This window comes from Petromyzon marinus, unplaced genomic scaffold (genome assembly GCF_048934315.1).
Source record: "Petromyzon marinus isolate PM22_M1 ecotype Great Lakes invasive population unplaced genomic scaffold, UKy_Petmar_22M1.pri1.0 PM_G_Scaffold_55, whole genome shotgun sequence".
Taxonomy (NCBI): domain Eukaryota; kingdom Metazoa; phylum Chordata; class Hyperoartia; order Petromyzontiformes; family Petromyzontidae; genus Petromyzon; species Petromyzon marinus.
In genome coordinates this window covers 191403-214000 of record NW_027423008.1, presented here as the reverse complement: position 1 = coordinate 214000, position 22598 = coordinate 191403, and the positions used below count along the sequence as shown (strand labels likewise).

The window sequence follows — 22598 nt, the reverse complement described above, 5'->3', positions numbered from 1 at the left end:
GGGACTTTGGTGAACAAGGACACCACATCAAAACTGACAAGCAGGTCGTTTGGGGACAGGGAAATGTCTTTGATTGTCGATACCAGGTGAGTAGAATTTAGTACCGCAGAGGTGGTTTTTCCAGTGAAAGGTCGCAGTATATCAGCCAGAAAACGTGCCAGTTTGTAGGTGGGGGAGCTGATAGTAGAGACGATGGGACGAAGGGGTGTATCTTCTTTGTGTATCTTTGGAAGGCCATATAATCTTGGTGGTCTGGCAGCAGAGGGTTTCAACGAGAACTGTTTGATCTCATCAATTAATGCTGTTGAATCAGAGATAATTTTGTTCGTTTTGGTGACCAGGCTGTTGGTGGGATCTCTTTTTTATTTTTGTATAGCTGCCATCGTTGGGTAGTTCTTGAATTTTGTTGTTATATTCTGTTTTGTCCATGATGACAGTGGCATTGCCTTTGTCGGCTGAGAGAACGACAATATCATCCCTCTTTTTTAATTGAGATAATTCAAAACGTTCGTCTTTGCTGATGTTGCTGGGTGGCAACTTAGCGTTTTTGAAGGTTGCAGCGATTTCAGATCTTGCTACGTCTGCAGAGATGTGACTCAAGCCCTTGAGTGCAACGTCGACATGGGCAATGATATCATTAACCGGTAAGTGTCTCGGTGTGACAGCAAAGTTTAGACCTTTAGCTAAAACGGATTTCAGACCATCAGAAATGGAACTGTTACTGCGATTAATTACGACTTTGTTGACGTCTATCTTTTCGGTGTGTGGATCCGATTTTTTGCTGGAGAGGTGATTGAATTTGGAAATCAAATTGTCCCTACATTTGTTCGATATAGTGGCAGCCGAAGAGGTAGTCATATTGTCTACATGTTCCCAATCCGATGTAGACATTGTTGCTGTCAATTTTAAGTGTGATTTGTAGAGTGTCTTGTCTAACTGATCGAGTTCGGTGCGTGTAAGTCTGATTTTTTCCGAGATAAGAGCGAAGCTAGTTCTAGCTAGAATTCGTTTTGCATTGAGAGAAGTTGCAACAGCAGAGGTTAGTGTAAATGCGGTTGGTATTACCTTAGAGTCGCGGCATCTCTTCAGAAAGGTGAGAGACTCGATTAGTTGAGCCTTCTTATCCCGAAGTCTGTTGAATGATCTTAAGGATGTGTGGAATCCCTCCCCGTAGAGGCGGTTAAATTTCGATTTAAAGCTTTCGTGACTGCAATGATTCATCTTCTTTGGTTCTTTCGGTAAAGTCACGTAGAATGAGAATAAAATAATAAATTGATAAAATAAAATAACACAATAATATTCTCACGACGTTTCGGCCACAACACAAGCGGCCTTCATCAGGTGAAGGGGGCGAGACTGTCTGGTAGGACAGCGCTGGAGTGAGAGAGCCACGTTCAGCAGTTACAAGCGAATCACTCAGCTATTTCAATGCTAAATTCTATGCTAATTCCATTGTCAAGGGGTGCCTCTGCGGATGTGTATGCCTTACCTTAGCTATTTCAATGCTAAATTCTATGCTAATTTCTTTTAACAATGGGTGCCTCTGCGGATGTGTATGCTTTAACTTTTAACATAGCTATTTCTGTGACCAGTCACAAGCTAATCATTCAGCCATTTCAATGCTAAATTTTATGCTAATTCCTTTGTCAAGGCTCTTTGTTCCTCTCACACAGCTTAAAAGCCGTGATCTGAACATGGCTCTCTCACTCCAGCGCTGTCCTACCAGACAGTCTCGCCCCCTTCACCTGATGAAGGCCGCTTGTGTTGTGGCCGAAACGTCGTGAGAATATTATTGTGTTATTTTATTTTATCAATTTATTATTTTATTCTCATTCTACGTGACTTTACCGAAAGAACCAAAGAAGATGAATCATTGCAGTCACGAAAGCTTTAAATCGAAATTTAACCGCCTCTACGGGGAGGGATTCCACACATCCTTAAGATCATTCAACAGACTTCGGGATAAGAAGGCTCAACTAATCGAGTCTCTCACCTTTCTGAAGAGATGCCGCGACTCTAAGGTAATACCAACCGCATTTACACTAACCTCTGCTGTTGCAACTTCTCTCAATGCAAAACGAATTCTAGCTAGAACTAGCTTCGCTCTTATCTCGGAAAAAATCAGACTTACACGCACCGAACTCGATCAGTTAGACAAGACACTCTACAAATCACACTTAAAATTGACAGCAACAATGTCTACATCGGATTGGGAACATGTAGACAATATGACTACCTCTTCGGCTGCCACTATATCGAACAAATGTAGGGACAATTTGATTTCCAAATTCAATCACCTCTCCAGCAAAAAATCGGATCCACACACCGAAAAGATAGACGTCAACAAAGTCGTAATTAATCGCAGTAACAGTTCCATTTCTGATGGTCTGAAATCCGTTTTAGCTAAAGGTCTAAACTTTGCTGTCACACCGAGACACTTACCGGTTAATGATATCATTGCCCATGTCGACGTTGCACTCAAGGGCTTGAGTCACATCTCTGCAGACGTAGCAAGATCTGAAATCGCTGCAACCTTCAAAAACGCTAAGTTGCCACCCAGCAACATCAGCAAAGACGAACGTTTTGAATTATCTCAATTAAAAAAGAGGGATGATATTGTAGTTCTCTCAGCCGACAAAGGCAATGCCACTGTCATCATGGACAAAACAGAATATAACAACAAAATTCAAGAACTACCCAACGATGGCAGCTATACAAAAATAAAAAAGAGATCCCACCAACAGCCTGGTCACCAAAACGAACAAAATTATCTCTGATTCAACAGCATTAATTGATGAGATCAAACAGTTCTCGTTGAAACCCTCTGCTGCCAGACCACCAAGATTATATGGCCTTCCAAAGATACACAAAGAAGATACACCCCTTCGTCCCATCGTCTCTACTATCAGCTCCCCCACCTACAAACTGGCACGTTTTCTGGCTGATATACTGCGACCTTTCACTGGAAAAACCACCTCTGCGGTACTAAATTCTACTCACCTGGTATCGACAATCAAAGACATTTCCCTGTCCCCAAACGACCTGCTTGTCAGTTTTGATGTGGTGTCCTTGTTCACCAAAGTCCCGGTACCTGACACCATCATCGCTATCATTGAAGACCTGGTTCATCAAGGACTGCATACTGATGTACCCCCCCTGGTGAGACATTGCTTAACCAACACATACTTCACCTGGAATGGAACTTTCTACAAACAAACTGAGGGCACCCCAATGGGCTCCCCCCTATCTCCGGTTGTAGCCAACGTATTCATGGAAAAATTTGAAACTGACGCCATCCAGACTGTCACTCTACGCCCGACCTTATGGAAGAGGTACGTTGATGACACCTTTGTCATCTGGCCACATGGCCAGCCTGCTCTAGACCAATTCCGCGACCACATCAATTCCATACACCCAGCCATCAGATTTACCATGGAGGTCGAAAAAGATGGCAAACTACCCTTTTTGGATGTCTTAATTAAAAGGAGACATGATGGTTCAATGAGCCACTCTGTCTACAGGAAAGCTACCCATACAGATGCTTACTTGAAACCGGATTCCCACCACCATCCATCCCAGAAGAACTCCCTCATCAAGACTCTATACCATAGAGCCCAATGCATTTCCGACCAGGAACACATTACCAGTGAACTCAAGCACGTACACCAGGCTCTCAGGGCTAATGGCTACTCCGACTACACAATCCGCAAAGCCATCACTCCAGTCATGAAGAAGGATCCTCTTGTGGAGCCACTCAAAACCATCACCTTACCCTACATTGCAGGGGTCACTAAAAAGATCTCCAAAATCCTGAATAAACACAAGATCCAGGTCCGATTCAACACAGTACACAAAATCCGTGATTTAGTTCCATCTGTAAAAGATGCTCTTCCAGACATACAGTACCCGGGCGTTTACAAACTAAAGTGCCTCTGTGGTAGTAGCTACATTGGAGAAACCAAAAGACATATCTCGGACCGCATCCGCGAATCATAAAGCAGACTTGAAACACGGTAGGACGAACTCCTCTGCCGTGGCAGATCACTGTTACAATTCAGTGGGCTCACATGACATTGACTTCTCCAAGACGGAGGTTCTTTGCAAACCAACCGGCTACCATGAGAGATTCGTTCATGAGGCCATTCACATATACAAGCACAGAGACAATTTCAACCGAGAAGATGGATTCAGGCTTAGTAACCACTGGAAAGATGTGTTAAATCATTTCTGTTCTTAATTAATTGTATTTTTACGATGACCTTCAGACCGCAGCTCTTTCGCCAGCATTGCCTCTTAATACCTCTCACACCACGGTTAATGGTATGGTTTACAACATGGAGTATACTAGGGCCTCGCAGCTGTCTCTCTCCCCCTCCTCTGTTCCGACCATGGACGAACTCGTCCGTCTGAATGGGGCCCGTAGCTATCCGTGGTGCGGAAATTTGAGGGTAAGAATCCACCCATTTTTTCGCCATATAGCATTGTGATATATAACGACTTATTGTTGGTAGCTTAGCTGATTGGAGAATACAGAGTTTATTGATAACATGAAGATAATTTATATTTTAGTTTTTATTGGTTCACTATATAGTACTGTGAATAGCTCAGATGTGTAGTCATTTCTGTGACCAGTCACTAGCAAATCACTCAGTTATTTCAATGCTAAATTCGCCTAGTTATTTCAATGCTAAATTCTTCTGTTTGATTTGTACTAAGTGCCTCGGTGAATGTGTATGCTCTGACTTCAACGTAGCTATTTCTGTAGCAGTTACAAGCGAATCACTCAGCTATTTCAATGCTAAATTCTATGCTAATTCCATTGTCAAGGGGTGCCTCTGCGGATGTGTATGCCTTACCTTAGCTATTTCAATGCTAAATTCTATGCTAATTTCTTTTAACAATGGGTGCCTCTGCGGATGTGTATGCTTTAACTTTTAACATAGCTATTTCTGTGACCAGTCACAAGCTAATCATTCAGCCATTTCAATGCTAAATTTTATGCTAATTCCTTTGTCAAGGCTCTTTGTTCCTCTCACACAGCTTAAAAGCCGTGATCTGAACGTGGCTCTCTCACTCCAGCGCTGTCCTACCAGACAGTCTCGCCCCCTTCACCTGATGAAGGCCGCTTGTGTTGTGGCCAAAACGTCGTGAGAATATTATTGTGTTATTTTATTTTATCAATTTATTATTTTATTCTCATTCTACGTGACTTTACCGAAAGAACCAAAGAAGATGAACCTTTTATGAATGTCCTTAAAACATGGGGTTTTCTTGCTTACTTTGCATGGCTAATAAACTTGGTCTTTTGCAGTTGGCGTGTAGGTGAAAGCGGGCTTAGCAGCTGTAAAAGCATTCATTACAGCACTTGATATACCACAGTATATATGTTTTTCTTATCGGAACATCTAAATAAAGCCCATTATTATTGTTTTGCACCCTTTTGTACACTTGCCTTCACTTAAAAATGCATGGATATCAAACGTATAGAGTGAAACCTTGGATTGCGAGTTTACTGGGTCTGCGAGTGTTTTGCAAGACGAGCAACAATTGTAAATAAATCTTCATTTGATAAACGAGCGAGGGTCTTGCAATACGAGCAGCACGTTTACACGCTTTGTACTGCCGAGCATCACGTGATCACAACTGATATTCGAGTGCTTTGATGTACGAGTGCTTTGGATTACAAACACGTTTCCGGAACGAATTGTGCTCGCGATCCTAAGGTTTAACTGTACTTTTGATTTAAAGCTTTCGTGACTGCAGGGATTCATATTCTTGGTTCTTTCGGTAAAGTCACGTTGAAGGGAAACAATAAAATATATATAAAACAATAAAATTCTCACGACGTTTCGACTGTAACACAAACAGTCATCATCAGGTGTGAAAACCAACGGCAAGAAACATTTGAAAGAAATGGCGGTTTGTATTTATTTATTTTAAAACGTTAGCACCACGGATAGCGATTTGACAGTTTGTTTAGAAGGACGAGTCCATCTATGTTCAGAAAAGAGGAGGGGGGAGACGAAAATTTAATGTATGCTCTCTGAAAGCCACCGTAAGCGTGAACAATCAATTATGATCCGAAATGGTTTATCAAATCCTTCCAATGATTGCTAAGCCAGAATCCATCTTCTCGGTTGAAATTGTCTCTGTGTTTGTATATGTGGATAGCCTCATGAACGAATCTCTCATGGTAGCCCGATGGCTCAATGACTCAATTTCCCCCTACCCCGGGGTCCCATCGCTCCCCTAGGGGAAGGGTACTGGGGAGGTCCCTAGCAAATCCGCAGGCTACCCTAGCCTGGTGCTCATTTCCCCTTAAGCCTGGGTCCCATCGCTCCCCCAGGGGTAGGGTACTGGGGAGGTCCCTAGCACACCCGCAGGCTACCCTAGCCTGGTGCTCATTTCCCCCTAAGCCTGGGTCCCATCGCTCCCCCAGGGGTAGGGTACTGGGGAGGTCCCTAGCACACCCACAGACTACCCTAGCCTGGTGCTGATCTCCCCCTACCCCGGGGTCCCATCGCTCCCCCAGGGGTAGGGTACTGGGGAGGTCCCTAGCACACCCGCAGGCTACCCTAGCCTGGTGCCAATCTCCCCCTACCCTGGGTCCCATCGCTCCCCCAGGGGTAGGGTACTGGGGAGGTGCCTAGCACACCCGCAGGCTACCCTAGCCTGGTGCCAATCTCCCCCTAAGCCTGGGTCACAGCTTCCAACTTCACACTTTTCTGGCTCCTAGCGACCACCTCGTTCACGTCACGGGTGCCCAACCTTGAATACCCCAGGGGGACATGACGTCACCGTCCCCGCCCGCCGTGCAGTGACGTCACTCTCTGACGTCACTGCACCGGAGGGGTGATAGTGACGTCATTAATTAATACTCTACAAAGGTTTGAACACGTTTCTCAGGTTATTCCAATAGTGGGATAAACAGCAGGTGCAAACACCGCTTGATAAACACGATTTTGGTCACGAGATAGACTCCGTGAGACGTAATAACGTGCCAGAAACCCCCGTGTTTTTTAGTTCATAGTTCATTTATTTGGTATAGCCCTGTGAGCCATTCGGCTCTTGAATCAGGTGCAACCGCAACAAACAAAAAAACATGAACAGGAAAACATCTTAAAGTGACTTTGTGTGACTGTGCAAACAAGGAGGAGGCTTCGATGCCCTCCGTCTAACCGCCCTCGTAATCAATGGCACAGGGCTTCATCTAAAAACATAAATATCTCTACGTGGCAGTGAGTCTCCTGCTCCTCGAACATCTTCGTGAGCCAGACACCGGCACCAGGTGTTGCTGGCCACACGCTGCAATGCAATGAAATGCCCACACTGCCCTGTGCTGTATAGCCTTTTAAATATTCGTAGGGCGCGTACAATTTGTCGCGTGCGAGTCTTCTCATGACGGGCCTATTGGTATTGGAATATAGGAATAGGTTTTACCCTTTTAACTGGCACAAAACACCAATGGAGACTAGGCTCTAAGAAAAGCTGTCTCGGGTGTGGACCAATCAAATTCAAGGACAGTGCATATTATTATCAGAGTTGTCTTTTTTGTTTGCATTTTGACTGCTTGTGTTGTGGTCATTGCAAACATGACGCCTTGAATAAAGGTGTCAGTTTTTGTGCCAGTTAAAAAGGGTAAAACCTATTCCTATATCTTGTTTCTGGCAAAGGAGGTCTCATAACATATTGGTATTGTTACTACTCACGGAAGTTTAGAACCCACGAAGAATTGTCACGTACGCTTCATGGGAGCACGTGCAGCTGTTGCTCATTGTGAGCCATGACCTATCCGCTGCGGGGTCAGAGGCCTCCCACAAGCCGTTCCCATCACGCTGTCTGGCGATGCAACGACCTGTCTAGAATGTGGGGGGTGGGGGTGGTGATGCCTGAGAGAAGGGGCCATCGGACTTTATTGTCTCTTCTTAAAGTAATCCGTTTATTTTACAGCTTTATTTCTGGCCACGTGGTGGGAGTGAGTCACCGACTCGACGAGTGAGGAGCAAAATCATAACGAAGCCGGCTCTCCTGCACGAATGTTTTGTGTTTTCCTTGCAAGCACGAGGAATCCGCAACAACAATATTACTCTTTGGTTCTATTGGGTAAAGTCACGTAGGTGAAAATTTTGTTATTTTATTTTCACCTACGTGACTTTACCCAATAGAACCAAAGAGTATGGATCCTAGCAGTCACGAAAGCTTTAAATCTAGAAACAACAATATTGTCATATTCTTCTTAAATTTTGATTTAAAGCTTCCGTGACTGCAGGGATTCATATTCTTGGTTCTTTCGGTAAAGTCACCACGTAGAAGGGAAACAATAAAATAATACAAATATAAAACAATACAATTCTCACGACGTTTCGACTGCAACACAAGCAATCATCATCAGGTGTGAAAACCACAGCAAGACATTTTTTTAAGTGGCGTTTTTTTTTTACGTTAGCACCACGGAGAGCGATTTGGCAGTTATTCAGATGGACGAGTCCATCTATGTTCGGGAAAAGAGGAGGGGGGAGACGAAAATAATGGATGCGGTCTGAAAGCCACCGTAAGCGTGAACAATCAATTAAATTAGATATTGAGTTTTAATTATAAGTTAATATCTTTCTAATGCATTTTCCTACAGATTCCCTTTTTAAAATCTGTTTTAACGGCAGGAATGTTTTGCTTATCAGAAATTGGGTTGCCTTCCCAGACATTGTCATTGGAGACGTGGACAGCCCGTGCTGTGCTGACGCTCCAGACAACTCACAGACCAGGCCGACTTCAAAATGCAAAGTCAGATGTGGAACCCGACACACACACACGCACGACGCATAACATCTTGATTTGAACATTTCCTCGATTTTACTTCCCCTGTGCCATTTTAAGGAATAAACATTAGCCACGAATTGATGTTCTTCAACGTCATTGCATTCCTGGTTTGAAACGTGCCGTTGACGGCACTGAGTCACGGGGGCTGCTGGCACTGTGCCAGTGGCCAGCAGCTGGACTGGCAGTCCAGAGAGGTCGTCGCTTAGATTTTGACCTCCCGGCGCGGCAGCTGAAATCATCGGGCAGGGATTATAAATCTCCCTCCCCCACCCCCCACCGCTCTCGACCTCCGTCCACGCAGTTAAGTCGATCGGCAGGTGACGTTCGGTGGGGTAAAAGTATGGCTACTCCCAGACACCTCAGCAGTGTGGGAGCGCCATGGTTGACGAGATGTTAGCTACCTCGCCTGGTACGCAGGAGGTCGTGGGTCGCGGACCCCTACAAATACTCGCGATCATCAAGTTCCATACCCCCCACCCCCCACGGTTGTTGCATCGCAAGCCCCTAAGAGAGTCGGGTGACGGCTTGCTATCCCCTGCCAGACACGCTCAGCCGGTTTTCTCGGGCGAGCGTGGAGGATGGGGTCTGGGATTCTCAACCTTTACCTAATTCACGATTATTGACGCGGGGCATGGTTGAGTTCAACAGGCTCGGCAATGTGGCACTTTTGATTTAAAGATTTCGTGACTGCAAGCGATTCATAGACTCGGTTCTTTCGGTCAAGTCACGTAGAAAGGAAGTAATAAAAAATAAAACAATAAAATAAAATTCTCACGACGTTTCAGGCCACAATGCAAGCAGCCCTCCTCAGGTGAAGAACAGAGCTGTCCTAATGAGGACGCTGTCTTTCCGACAGCTGTTTCTTCACCTGAGGACGGCTGCTTGCGTTAACGTTTAACGTGGAATGTGTTTAACACGGCAAGTTAACGACGTCATGAAGATCATCACTGTCATCGGCCGTGATCATATCCACTGCAGGATGAAAGCCGGCCCAAGCCGACGCCAACCAGCACGTCCAATGAACTCGCGATGCATCGACCCACCCAGGGCACGCAGACGAACTGATTTCATCTCCTGGGTGGAGTTTGTGTTCATTAGGTCAGCTATCTTCAGATGAAGGTGCAGGCTCTGTGCTCTGAGCTTCGCTCTGCGAGCTACCCAGCCTCTGCCTCTCCCAATCTCACTGAACTGTGAACGTGTACAGCCGGGGAGGCAAAAATATTCTTCTTGGCCGTGCTAATTGAATGCCGATGAAATCTCCGAGAGGAAATGTGTGCCATTTTTAACAAACATTTTTAATCACGTGCGCATTGAACAAAACGTTCATCTCTCTTGATAAAGATAAAAAAAATTGCTTAGAAACCACAACGGTTATTATTAAAATAACTCGAAATTGTTCCTTGTGTCCATGAATGTGCGAATTTGTAGTGTATATATTTAGTTGCATTCAGAGACCCAAATTGTTACATTTCACCGAAAAACGCCTTCCTTTATCAACGACACTGCACATAAACAAGGGACATAATCGTCACTTTTATTTTCCGTAAACGAAAAGTGACAAACGGCGCAAAAGACCAACAACTCCTTTGTCACGCGCCACATTTTTAACAGAGCCGGGGGAAAAAAAAATGCGACGCCAACCTCCGTGTTCGTCCCCCGCCCCCGGCGCTCCGTTACCCCCGCGGCCGGGGGCCACAGCGACGCGTGCCACCAACCGCGACCGTCGCCGCGACAGGCCGCCGGAACCCGCGAGGGCAGGGCCCGGCCCCCGCCGCCGCCGTGGAAGAAGAACGAGATCGCCGCCGCCGGCGACGGGGGCGCCGAAGCGCGCCGGAGCGATCGCCGCCGCCGCCGTCGGTGGGCGGAGGCGGCGGAGGCGGCGGAGGCGGCGGAGGCAGCGGCACGGGTCCAACAAGCTGCAGCCACGCCCACATTGTGTCCCACCGCTAGACCGGCGGCTGCCCCCTGTGGGAACGGCGGACCCCCTCGATAAGTTTCTCTTCATCTTCATCCTCCTCATCGTCATCCTCCTCATCGTCCTACTCATCATCATCATCATCATACATCATGTGCGACTCACAACACGGGTTTCAATGCAACGTCTCTTTGCACAAACCAACCGAATAACGGCCGCCGCATTTTTTTTTTTACATGCCACCCTTACCCGTGCCAGGCTAGGTGCGCCGCGAGGCCCCGCGCGGAGCCCCAGCGCGAAGCCGCGCAGACACCAGGCGTCAGGGGTTCGCGGACCGGGACGGACAATGGACGTGACACCGCACGTGACACCGCACGTTGACACCGCACGTTGACACCGCACGTGACACACCGCACGTGACACACCGCACGTGACACACAGCACGTGACACCGCACGTGACACCGCACGTGACACACAGCATGTGACACCGCACGTGACACCGCACGTGACATCGCACGTAACACATCGTCACCCGCTAATGGTTATTGGGGAGGGGTGCGGCACGTGCAGTGACGTCACCCCCTCATTGGTTATTGGGGAGGGGTGCAGCACGTGGAGTGACGTCACCCCCTCATTGGTTATTGGGGAGGGGTGCGGCACGTGGAGTGACGTCACCCCCTCATTGGTTATTGGGGAGGGGTGACGTCACACACGGGACACACATTCTTGGCTCGTCACACGACCGATACTTCACGAACGTTTTATTGCTCATTTAAATTTTTCGCACGTTTTCAAAAGCGGCAAAAATAAACAGCTCTCAGAGGATTGACCGATTTGGCTCCTCGAGGCGATCAGCCTCGCTCACAGACGCACCGCTGTCACGGCAACAGGGCCTAACCCGCCTCCGCCTCCTCCTCAAAGCACAACACACGCATTCGATGCCCAACATTTGGAGCGCGCGGAGCGAGAACGTCGGACAATCGCACAACTCGACAAAAGCAACGGACACTCACAATGTAAACGCGCGCAATCCGACGGAGGTCATTCGGCGCATCTTCACGATTCAGCGAGCAGACCGCGGGGGGGACGCCCACGTGTCCATCTCGCGGGAATCCGCACTTTTGTTATTTTAGTCCCACTAACAAAGAGCCACCCGCCGTCCCTCCGCCGGCACCCCCCAAGACAAAGGTCCCCCGCGTGGACCTCCGCGGGCCGTCGGGGCGAGCGCGGTTTCGCGAGCGGCGCCTGCGAAAGTCGTCAAGGCTACACGAGTAGGGGGGGGGGGGGTGGGTAGCCGGCGCCACGCCCAACCGCCTTTGTCTCCCTCGCGGCGATCTTTTTACGTTACGGCACCAGGAACTCCTGGGGAGGGGGGCCCCAGCGCCGGTCCGGGTAAATCATCGCTTGCTGCTTGTTGGCCATGAGCAGGAATCGAACTCGGGCCCGCCGGGTTCAGAGCAGCTGCCCCCCCCGTGCCGCAGGACTCGCCCACGCGAGCACACGGCGAGAGCGGCGCGTCCGTTTGGCGGGGCCGCCGGTTAGCACCTCGGCATCTGCAGAGGGGACTGACTTGCTGCGGCCTTCGCTGGGAAAAAAAAAACAAATAAAACACATTTTTCGATTAAAAGCTTTCGTGACTGCAAGGATTCAGCGCTGTCCTACCAGACAGTCTCGTCCCCTTCACCTGATGAAGGCCGCTTGTGTTGTGGCCGAAACGTCACGAGAATATTATTGTGTTATTTTATTTTATCAATTTATTATTTTATTCTCATTCTACGTGGTGGTGACTTTACCGAAAGAACCAAAGAAAATAAAACACAGCGAACGAAATCTCCTCGCGTCCGATTGGCAACGGTTGGCTATGTGCGGTGCGGAAAGGAGTCCAACGTACGTACGGTGCAAAATTTACGCACCGCCGGGGGGAGCTCCGAAACGTCGGGCATCGCCGTGCGGGCAGACCCACGGCGGGCACAGCCCGTGAACACGGCGCAGGGACCCGCGTGCAGCCCAGCGCGGATTGTTTCAAGTGAGCAGAACGTGCGAATGAACACGAGGGAGCGTTCACAATGCCACTCGTAGTTTGGATGTTTACATAAGGTCATTTTAGGCGTGCGATTCTCCAAAGCGAGGCAGGTTTCAGGTCTTGGTTAATACCGGGGGATGCCAGGAGGAGGTGGTGCTGTGGGCTTGTGCCTGAGAAGCATTCGGGAGGTGACAGGACAGCGGTGCATTTAAAAAAACACACACAAATCTTGCCGCTGACATCTGTGAGAGTGACTCTCTCGTACGAATGGGTTGTCTCCGGGTTCTCCGGTGTCTCTCCCCGCCACGTGCCACAACTCGGAAAGGGAATTAAAAACGGGGCATTTTATCGGTTTCCATCGCTGCTTATTTTCACGGGAATAAAAATACAAAAATTACCACAGCCCTCGAGGAGAGGAGGGGTCCCATCCGCCGGGGTGCGTGTTGCTCTGCTTCCAATTAGCTCCGCCGTGTTGTCGTCAGCGCTGCCAGCGGCGCCAGTGGCACCCACGACACCGCCGCCATCGCCGCCGCCGCCACCACCATCACCGGCGACACGGGGCCATCTGTCCCACAATTTGAGCAGCTGTTCTCCAACCCGAGTCTCAAGCTCCTGTGATGGACATTCCCAGAGTCGTAAATAGTCGGCCGCAGCAATGACGCCACGTCACGCCAACGTCGCCACCGCCACGTGCCCTCCCACGACATCATCGCAATCACAGAAATAAACCCACGACCGCACGCACCGCAACTACCGTCACAAGCACCGCTACCCATCATCACCGTCACACACGTGCCACCAACAAAGAAAACAAAGACCCACACCCCCCGTATAGCTAACCGCTACAGTATCGCTCCCCACACGTGCCACCACCGACTGTATCACGGGCACCGCCATCACAACCACCACCGTCATGCGCAGATGTAACCACACAAAGGTGGTAACTGAACGTGTGCCAACTTTCCGTTTAAAACCACCGACTCAAAGAGAGCTGAGAAAATGTGGCCGTCCTGACAGACGGCAGTGAAACAAGGACGCAACAGTAGGCCGGTTTCGTCGGCATGAGGAATCATCAGCGCACCAGCAATCATTGTTCGCTGCTGCCATATTCCCCTGGGAGACCCGTGCACGGAGAAACTTGTACCCCGACACTCTGCGGGAATGCAATTATTAGCGCTCGCCCAGAGGCGACAATTTTTGGGACGGCCGTAATTTTCTCAAATGTCTGCGCCGGCGATCCGAGTGACATTTGCCGCCCCAAATACCTATTTTTTTTAGCCCGTATAGATGTTTCCGTTCGGGATGGATTTGACCCAGGGCACACTACCGGGAAGGGATGCAGAGTCAAGGATAGCATGTGCGGGGTGTACAGTCAAGGATCAAGCGGTGCGCGAAAAGGGAAGCGATGTCAGGACGGAGGTCGCCAAGAGGAGGGGCACGGCTCAAGACGGACAGCAGGAAGAGATGAGGGAGAAAGGCAGGGAGAGAGGAGGGGGAGAAGGAATGACGAGAGGGTGATGACGATGATGAGAGTGGAGGGAAGACAGAGAACGAATGAGCCAGACGTGCGCTGCAAAGAGCTCTGTGTGTTGTGGAATGGCTTCAGAGAGAGGGGGCAGGGGTGGGGGAGGGACCACACACGTCACGTAATTTACAGGAGGTCTGAGCCGGTTTAAATTCCTCCGGTACAGCCGTGGAAAGCTTCTCGAACTACATGGGGGAAGGGAGAGGGGGGGGCGCTCACCTGCCCATCACGGCTCATCTGCACCCTCTTGTTGTTGTTACACCACGGGTTGAGCAGGGTGCTGCACCTGCTGGAAGGGGATCCTGCCCAGGTACAGCCACAGCACCCGAAACGCTCCGCCCAGCGCGGGGGAGCCCCCGGTCTCCGGCACCGCTCCTTGCCGATCTCCGACACCATCCGTGCGTAGCCCTGGCAACACGGCCGCCGTCACGCCCCAACCCGAGGCCGCTCGGCTCGTCGTGCGTCGGCCCTACGGCGCGTCGTGTTTTTTGTGGTTTTTAACGGATTTTTTTTTTTACTTACCAGGTTTAGAGGCCCGCTGAGCTACACGGCGCTTTTTCAGCAAGCGACCCGGCCAACGAGTTAGCGCTCAACGAAACGACTCGTCGTGTGGGAATTTGCAGCAGCCAAATGCTCTAAGCTTTTCTAAACGTGGAAGGGAAAAACCAGAGGACCCGGGAGAGTAATCCACACGATCGCGGGAAGAGATAAAAGAGACACGCAAACTCCAAATATACAGCAGCAGCAGCAGGCGTCACGGTCGGGATCGAACCCACGACCTCCCGCGTAGCAGGCAAGGTAGTTAACATCTCCTAGCCACCATGATGATGAGAGACACGAAAACCCCAAATATACAGCAGCAGCAGCAGGCGTCAATGTCGGGATCGAACCCACGACCTCCTGTAGACAAGGCGAGGAAGTTGACATCTCCTAGCCACCATGATGATGAGAGAGACACAGACTCCAAATAAACAGCAGCAGCAGCAGGCGTCAGGGTCGGGATCGAACCCACGACCTCACGCGTAGCAGGCGAGGTAGTTAACATGTTGCCTTCGTTCGTGATGGCCCTGCACTGCGACAACAGCGCCAACAACACCAAACGTACTGAACAATTCACAATCCAGAATCTTTATTTAAATTGCGGGAGGATTCCGATGAGATCTACGAAGATCCGTTCGACAGATATGTCCAGTTTGGTCCGGGTCGTTACGATCCACCTCCGCCGCCCCTCCACCCACCCACCCACCCCCCCCACCACCACCACCACCACCACCCCTGCCAAACCTGGAAGCGTCCGGAGCCCCGCACGGAGAAGACGAGGTGGACGACGGGGCACGACGGGAACGCGCCGTTCAGTTTCGTCGGCCAGACGACCCTCTGCTGCGACAGCTCCAGGCTGCGCACGTTGCCGCTCTTCACGACGAAGTGGCGCATGCGGAGACGGAGGCTTCAGCCGGCGGGCGGCGAAACCGGCGAGAGCGGACGGGCAGGCAAACGAGTGAACGGCACACCGCGAGGGGGTTCGCGTCGGCCGAAGGGGTTCGTTCGTGGGGCGTAGCACCCAGCAGCAGCAGCAGCCGATCTGGGCGAGGGCGAGGACGTGGATTGGGGCACGTTCTCAGCGGTGCGGCGCTGCGTGGAGGAAGTCCTGGAAAAAGTTTCCTCCGCGAATCTGGCCGTCGCCCAATGACGCCGGTTGCAATTGCCGGCGAAACGTCGCGGTCGGATTGTAAATGTCGTGGCCTTTGCTCTCCGGCACACGCCCGGTGTGAGACTGTGCTGGTGACGAATTGGCACGTTCTGTTTACATACTCTTTGGTTCTATTGGGTAAAGTCACGTAGGAAAAAAAATAAAATAACAAAAATCACGACGTTTTGGCCACAACACAAGCGGCCTTCATCAGGTGAAGGGACGAGACTGTCTGGAGGACAGTCTCGTCATGATTTTTGTTATTTTATTTTTTATACCTACGTGACTTTACCCAATAGAACCAAAGAGTATGGATCCTAGCAGTCACGAAAGTTTTAAATCTACGTTCTGTTTACGTCACAAACCTTACTAATTGGCTGTGTCGGGTGGTGGTGGTGGTGGTGGGTGTAACAACACGCATTTATAGTTACGCGATCTGATGTTGCCGCGTGCCGTGATGCCGTGCGTGTGACGACGACAATACAGAAGAGGGGCTAAACACGTGGTATGGACACAAACCACGTGATAGGAAGTTCTAGAAGGGTTGCTGTTGATGCTGCTGCACATGACGACGCTGTGTCACGATGCGCTGTGCGATGAAACAGGCGACGCTTTGTGTGTGTGTGTGTGACGCCGACGATCCAGGAAGGGCTACGCACGTGCATTGGGCACATTCTCAGAGGTGACAGCTGGACGAAAGGAAGCTGTGTGCACGCTGAGCTTCTTTCGCACCGCAACACAAGCAATCATCATCAATCATCATCAATCATCATCATGCTTGTGTTGCAGTCGAAACGTCGTGATTTAATTGTATTGTTTTATATTTGTATTATTTTATTGTTTCCCTTCTACGTGGTGGTGACTTTACCGAAAGAACCAAGAATATGTATCCCTGCAGTCACGAAAGCTTTAAATCAAAATTTATTTCGCAACCGTTCGCAGCCAAACCACGCAAATCGTAAGTGCGGGGAAAGGACAAGCAAACTAAACACGACAAACAGTTCGAAATAAAATTTCAAAGTTTTTCAAAATTCTCGAAGGGTTTGGGGGATGCTGGGGAAAGAGGCACTGAGTGAAGTCTGCTGCATGAAGAATCGGAAGGCACCAGGCAGGGAGGAAGAAAGTTGATGGATCCGACAAGATGTAAGGCGGCCGTGATTTCCCACCGCTGGGCAGAGGACTCAAGAGAGGGTTTGAAGTGCGAGGAGCTGACGCGGCTCATCTCCGCGCATGGACAAACTTACACACACGCACACAAAGCCCCGAACTGCACACCACCACCGGTGTGATGTACCAGTAACGAATTGTAAATGTTGTAGTGGGTTTACTCTCCAACACACCACCATAGTGCAGTACTAGTAACGAATTGTAAATGTTGTAGTGGGTTTACTCTCCAACACACCACCGGAGTGCAGTACCAGTAACGAATTGTAAATGTTGTAGTGGGTTTACTCTCCAACACACCACCGGCGTGCAGTACCAGTAACGAATTGTAAATGTTGTAGTGGGTTTACTCTCCAACACACCACCGAAGTGCAGTACCAGTAACTAATTGTAAATGTTGTAGTGGGTTTACTCTCCAACACACCACCCGTGGTGTGATGTACTAGTAACGAATTGTAAATGTTGTAGTGGGTTTACTCTCCAACACACCACCGGTGTGATGTACCAGTAACGAATTGTAAATGTTGTAGTGGGTTTACTCTCCAACACACCACCGGCGTGCAGTACCAGTAACTAATTGTAAATGTTGTAGTGGGTTTACTCTCCAACACACCACCGGTGTGCAGTACCAGTAACGAATTGTAAATGTTGTAGTGGGTTTACTCTCCAACACACCACCATAGTGCAGTACTAGTAACGAATTGTAAATGTTGTAGTGGGTTTACTCTCCAACACACCACCATAGTGCAGTACTAGTAACGAATTGTAAATGTTGTAGTGGGTTTACTCTCCAACACACCACCGGCGTGCAGTACCAGTAACGAATTGTAAATGTTGTAGTGGGTTTATTCTCCAACACACCACCCGTGGTGTGATGTACTAGTAACGAATTGTAAATGTTGTAGTGGGTTTACTCTCCAACACACCACCGGTGTGATGTACCAGTAACGAATTGTAAATGTTGTAGTGGGTTTACTCTCCAACACACCACCGGTGTGCAGTACCAATAACGAATTGTAAATGTTGTAGTGGGTTTACTCTCCAACACACCACCGGTGTGATGTACCAGTAACGAATTGTAAATGTTGTAGTGGGTTTACTCTCCAACACACCACCGGAGTGCAGTACCAGTAACGGATTGTAAATGTTGTAGTGGGTTTACTCTCCAACACACCACCGGCGTGCAGTACCAGTAACGAATTGGCACGCTTTGTTTACATGAATAACCCTACTAATTGGCTGTGTCGGGTGTGGCGGATTTAACGGCACATTTATATTGATGCGATTTAACCTTAAAATCATCATTACGGATAATAATGGTTGCGGACGCCTACTGACTACGTGTTGAACTGGTTTCAGAGTGATATGTAATCGTGTTTTTATTTCTCCTGTCAAGCCACGGACGTGACACGACCTCTCACATCCACGTTGCAAGTATAGCGAATTGACGATCTAAGCCAATGATGTATATAGAGGTCTATTTACACTCACCTAGAGACCTACAGACCTCTACATTCACACAGAGACCCACAGATCGTTGCTATCTACACAACTGCCACCGACCTCCCTGCCCGATAAATAACGTGAAAACGATCATGGCCTCACATCTTGGTCACAAGCAACTCCTCGGTTTGTCTCGGCCCCACCTCCACCACCACCACCACCACCGGCTCCACCACCACCGGCTCCACCACCACCACCACCACCACCACCGCCACTCATCCGGCAACGATCGGCCATCCACGAAGCCGCCGCCGCGGCCGCCGCGGCCGCCGCCGGGGGCGAAAACCTCGCCGCGGGAGCGATCGGCATCGTCGGCCGCTGGCCGATGCCGGCGGGCCGCCGCAGGCCGAGGGCCTCGTCCTCGCGGGCCAGCGCCGCGACGACAGCGCTCACCGTCGCCTCGTCCGCCTGCGACGGGGCGCGCGACGGCTCCCGCATGCGGCGCGCGAACAGCGCGCGCCACTTCTGCCGCAGCAGCAGCAGGTTCGCCGCCTGGCGGGGGGGGAGGGGAGCGGAGCGGAGGGCGTGAACGAGGATCGATCGCCCGGCGTTTTGGAGGCGGCGGCGGCGGCGGCGAGGGTTGTGGGCGGCGACTCCTCTACTTAGGGGACGAGTTATAGGTTCCGGGGGTCTGTTCGTAAGTCGATTTGTCCGTAAGTGCCAACTGTACCCCTGTCGATTCCTAACGGCGTTGTACGGCACTGTGCGCTGAGCACCGGGAATGGCTTTAAAAGTTGTGTAACCTCCCGTCAGATGTGGGTGCCACTGGGCTCTTCGCGTTCTACAGATGCAGAAGCCACCACCGCCGTCTATTGCACAGCAGTTGAGCTCGCGACTCTCGGTCCGAATAGGCAACTGGACATACGAACCGGGTTTGTTCGTAAGTCGAACATTCGTAAGCAGAGGAGTCCCCGTATGTGTGTATGTTGAACTTCTTTCGCACTGTACGTAGCCAACCTTGCTAATTGGAGGTGAAGGGTGAAGGAAAGGGAAAAAACTCAAAACAAAAAGCAGTTTTAAAGAAAGAAGTTGATTGCGGCGCCAATGTTCTAAAACTCCCTGGCCGCAAGAGTCGAGGGAAAGTGGACTGATCTCCATCTGTTTCCATCTGTGCGGGGATAAAGCGTTGCCCCCTCGCGCAAGGCGTGGGTTTTCTTCGGGTGCTCCCGTTTCCTCTCACACGTGAATAATAAACACGACTCATCACCGATTGGCAAAAAAAATATCTTAAAATAAAAACTCAATTACAGGACCCTCCCGAAAAAGAGTCCTACAGCTCCTGGATAAACAAGTAAATTACTATAAGTACATTTGTATTATATTCTTGGTTCTTTCGGTAAAGTCACATAGAAGGGAAACAATAAAATAATAAAAAAATGAAGCAATAAAATTCTCACGACGTTTCAACTGCAACAGAAGCAATCATCATCATGTGTGAAAACCACAGCAATAATTTTTTTGTATTTTCTTGCTGTGGTTTTCACACCTGATGATGATTGCTTGTGTTGCAGTCGAAACGTCGTGAGAATTTTGTTTTATATTTTTATTATTTTATTGGTTGCCTTCTACATGGTGACTTTACTGAAAGAACCAAGAATATGAATCCCTGCAGTGACGAAAGCTTTAAATAAAAATTTACATTTGTAGTGATACGTAGATCCTTGTTTCCCCAGGAAAGCCTCGTCCACTCTTCTGCAAACTAAAACTAAACTTTCTATTTCACCGGGTAAGGCCCACTGAGCTAGAGAGATATTTTTCAGAACCTGGCCACAAATAATATCTCAACAAAGCGGCTTATCACGTGGACACTAATAGCGGCCAAATACTCGGCATGCGTGCTCATTCTAAACGCGGAGGGAAAAACCGGAGATCCCAGGGAAAAATCCACACGACCAAGGGGGGAAACACGCAAACTGCAAACATAGAGCAGGCGTCAGGGTCGGGATTGAACCCACGCGCTCCCTTCATACCAGGCGACGTAGTTAACATCTCGTAACCGTTGGGCCCCACAGAGACACACGCACCTTCACACGGAGACCCACAGACTAGCAACAGAGGTCGGTTGTAATTAAGCCGGGATGAAATTACATACAAACAAAACGCGCACCAGGGTAAATGTGATGGGGTGTGTTTGTACGGCCATCGGTAGCCGGGGCCGAAACCATCAAGTCGCCACAGCTGTGCGCACCGCGGTGTAATCGCAGGCGGTCAAAAAAATCGGGTCGTGAAACCCAGGATCTCAGCCATCTCGGCGAAGCGCTCCACGCAGTCGGCTCTTAAGAACAACGCGACAGCCTCATCCGACTGTTGGCTTCTTGTCGGGTATTTTGCGTGTTCACAGCCTCACTCGTGCTGGGAATTTGCACCGTGAGACAGAGCGACGCACACGTGCACGAGAAAACACGCACGGGCTAATGACATATTCTTAGCTCTTTCGGTAAAGTCACCACGTTGAAGGGAAACAATAAAATAATAAAATATATATAAGACAATAAAAATTCTCACTACGTTTCGACCATAACACAAACGGTCGTCATCAGGTGTGTCGGTTTGCATTAATTTATTTATTTTAACACGGTGTATTTATTTATAAAAACACGTCAGCGCCACGTGCGGCGATTTGGCAGTTTATTTAGAAGGACTAGTCCATCTATGTTCAGGGGGGGTACCTCAGTGTTTAGTCCTTGATGAACCAAGTCTTCAATGATTGCGATGGTGTCAGGTAATCGCAATCATTGAAGACTTGGTTCATCAAGGACTAAACACTGAGGTACCCCCCTTGAACATAGATGGACTAGTCCTTCTAAATAAACTGCCGAATCGCTGCGCGTGGGGCTGACGTGTTTTTATAAATAAATACACCGTTTCAAAACAAATAAATTAATGCAGACCAACACACCTGATGACGACCGTTTGTGTTATGGTCGAAACGTCGTGAGAATTTTTATTGTTTTATATATATTTGATTGTTTCCCTTCAACGTGACTTTACCGAAAGAGCTAAGAATATGAATTACTGCAGTCACGAAAGCTTTAAATCAAAAGGTTAATGACAGTTTCACACGCAGCAGCAGCAGTAGTAGTAATCGTGCTTTCGCGACCAATATTATAGATGAAAGGTTTTTTTATGGGTTAGATCGCGTAAATATAAATGTGTCGTTAACCCAGCACCACCCGACGAGGCCAATTAGGAAGATGTGTCACGTGTCACGTAAACGTGCCAATCAGTTACACCTTTGGGCCACTTTCTGGCAAAATGTCGTCACAGTAGTCAAATTGTGAATGTTGTGGATTCACTCTCCGACACACCGGTGGGATGAAGTCGTACCTAATTTGCACGTATTGTTCGACGTGACAAACCTCACTAAAATTGGCTGTCGGGTGGTGGTGGTGGGTTAACGGCGCATTGATATTGAACACAATCTTACCCCAAACAAAAACCATTATTGTGAGGTTCATGACATCATACTAAACTGTTCAGAAAGCAGAGGGAGGGCTTGGGGCAGGAGCGTTACCACGGTTAAGAAGCGAAGATGAACGGTCAGGAATGATAACGGAGCGGGAGCCAAGGGACGCGGACGTGTCCGAGAGCACGTCCACCGCGCAGACGGAGCGATGAGAGTTTGCGTCCAGCTGCGGAACGGGTTGTTGTTGTTCTTGTTGCACTGCACGATTGAGAGAGGTGGTGGTGGCGGCGGCGGTGGCGGCATGGGGAGGCTTTCATCCAGCAGTGACAAAAGCCAACTCTACACATTCACCATCCAGCAGTGGATACGACCATGGCTGATGACGACGACGACGACAATGGTGGCAGGTGGCGGCGTCACTCACCTCGGGGTCCAACTTGAAGTTGATCCACTCGTCTAGATGCAGAACGGCCGTGTTCACCTCCTCCTCCTCCTCCCCCTCCTCCTCAATCTCGTTGTCGCCGCTATCGGGGGGAATCCCCTCCACTGCACAC

The 22598-nt window shown here is 49.3% G+C and overlaps 1 protein-coding gene across 1 annotated transcript in view; it reads right to left on the bottom strand.

Moving 5' to 3' along the window:
• Nucleotides 1–16874: 16874 nt before the first annotated feature.
• LOC142917908 (3'-5' RNA helicase YTHDC2-like) overlaps nt 16875–22598 on the bottom strand; it is a 162517-nt gene continuing 156793 nt past the window's right edge. Inside the window, exons 23-24 of the mRNA XM_076062249.1 lie at nt 22469–22590; nt 16875–19130 (exon numbers count right to left, since the gene is read on the bottom strand). Coding sequence (XP_075918364.1) covers nt 18729–19130; nt 22469–22590 — 524 coding nt within the window. The 3' untranslated portion in view covers nt 16875–18728. The remainder of the gene's footprint in view (nt 19131–22468; nt 22591–22598) is intronic.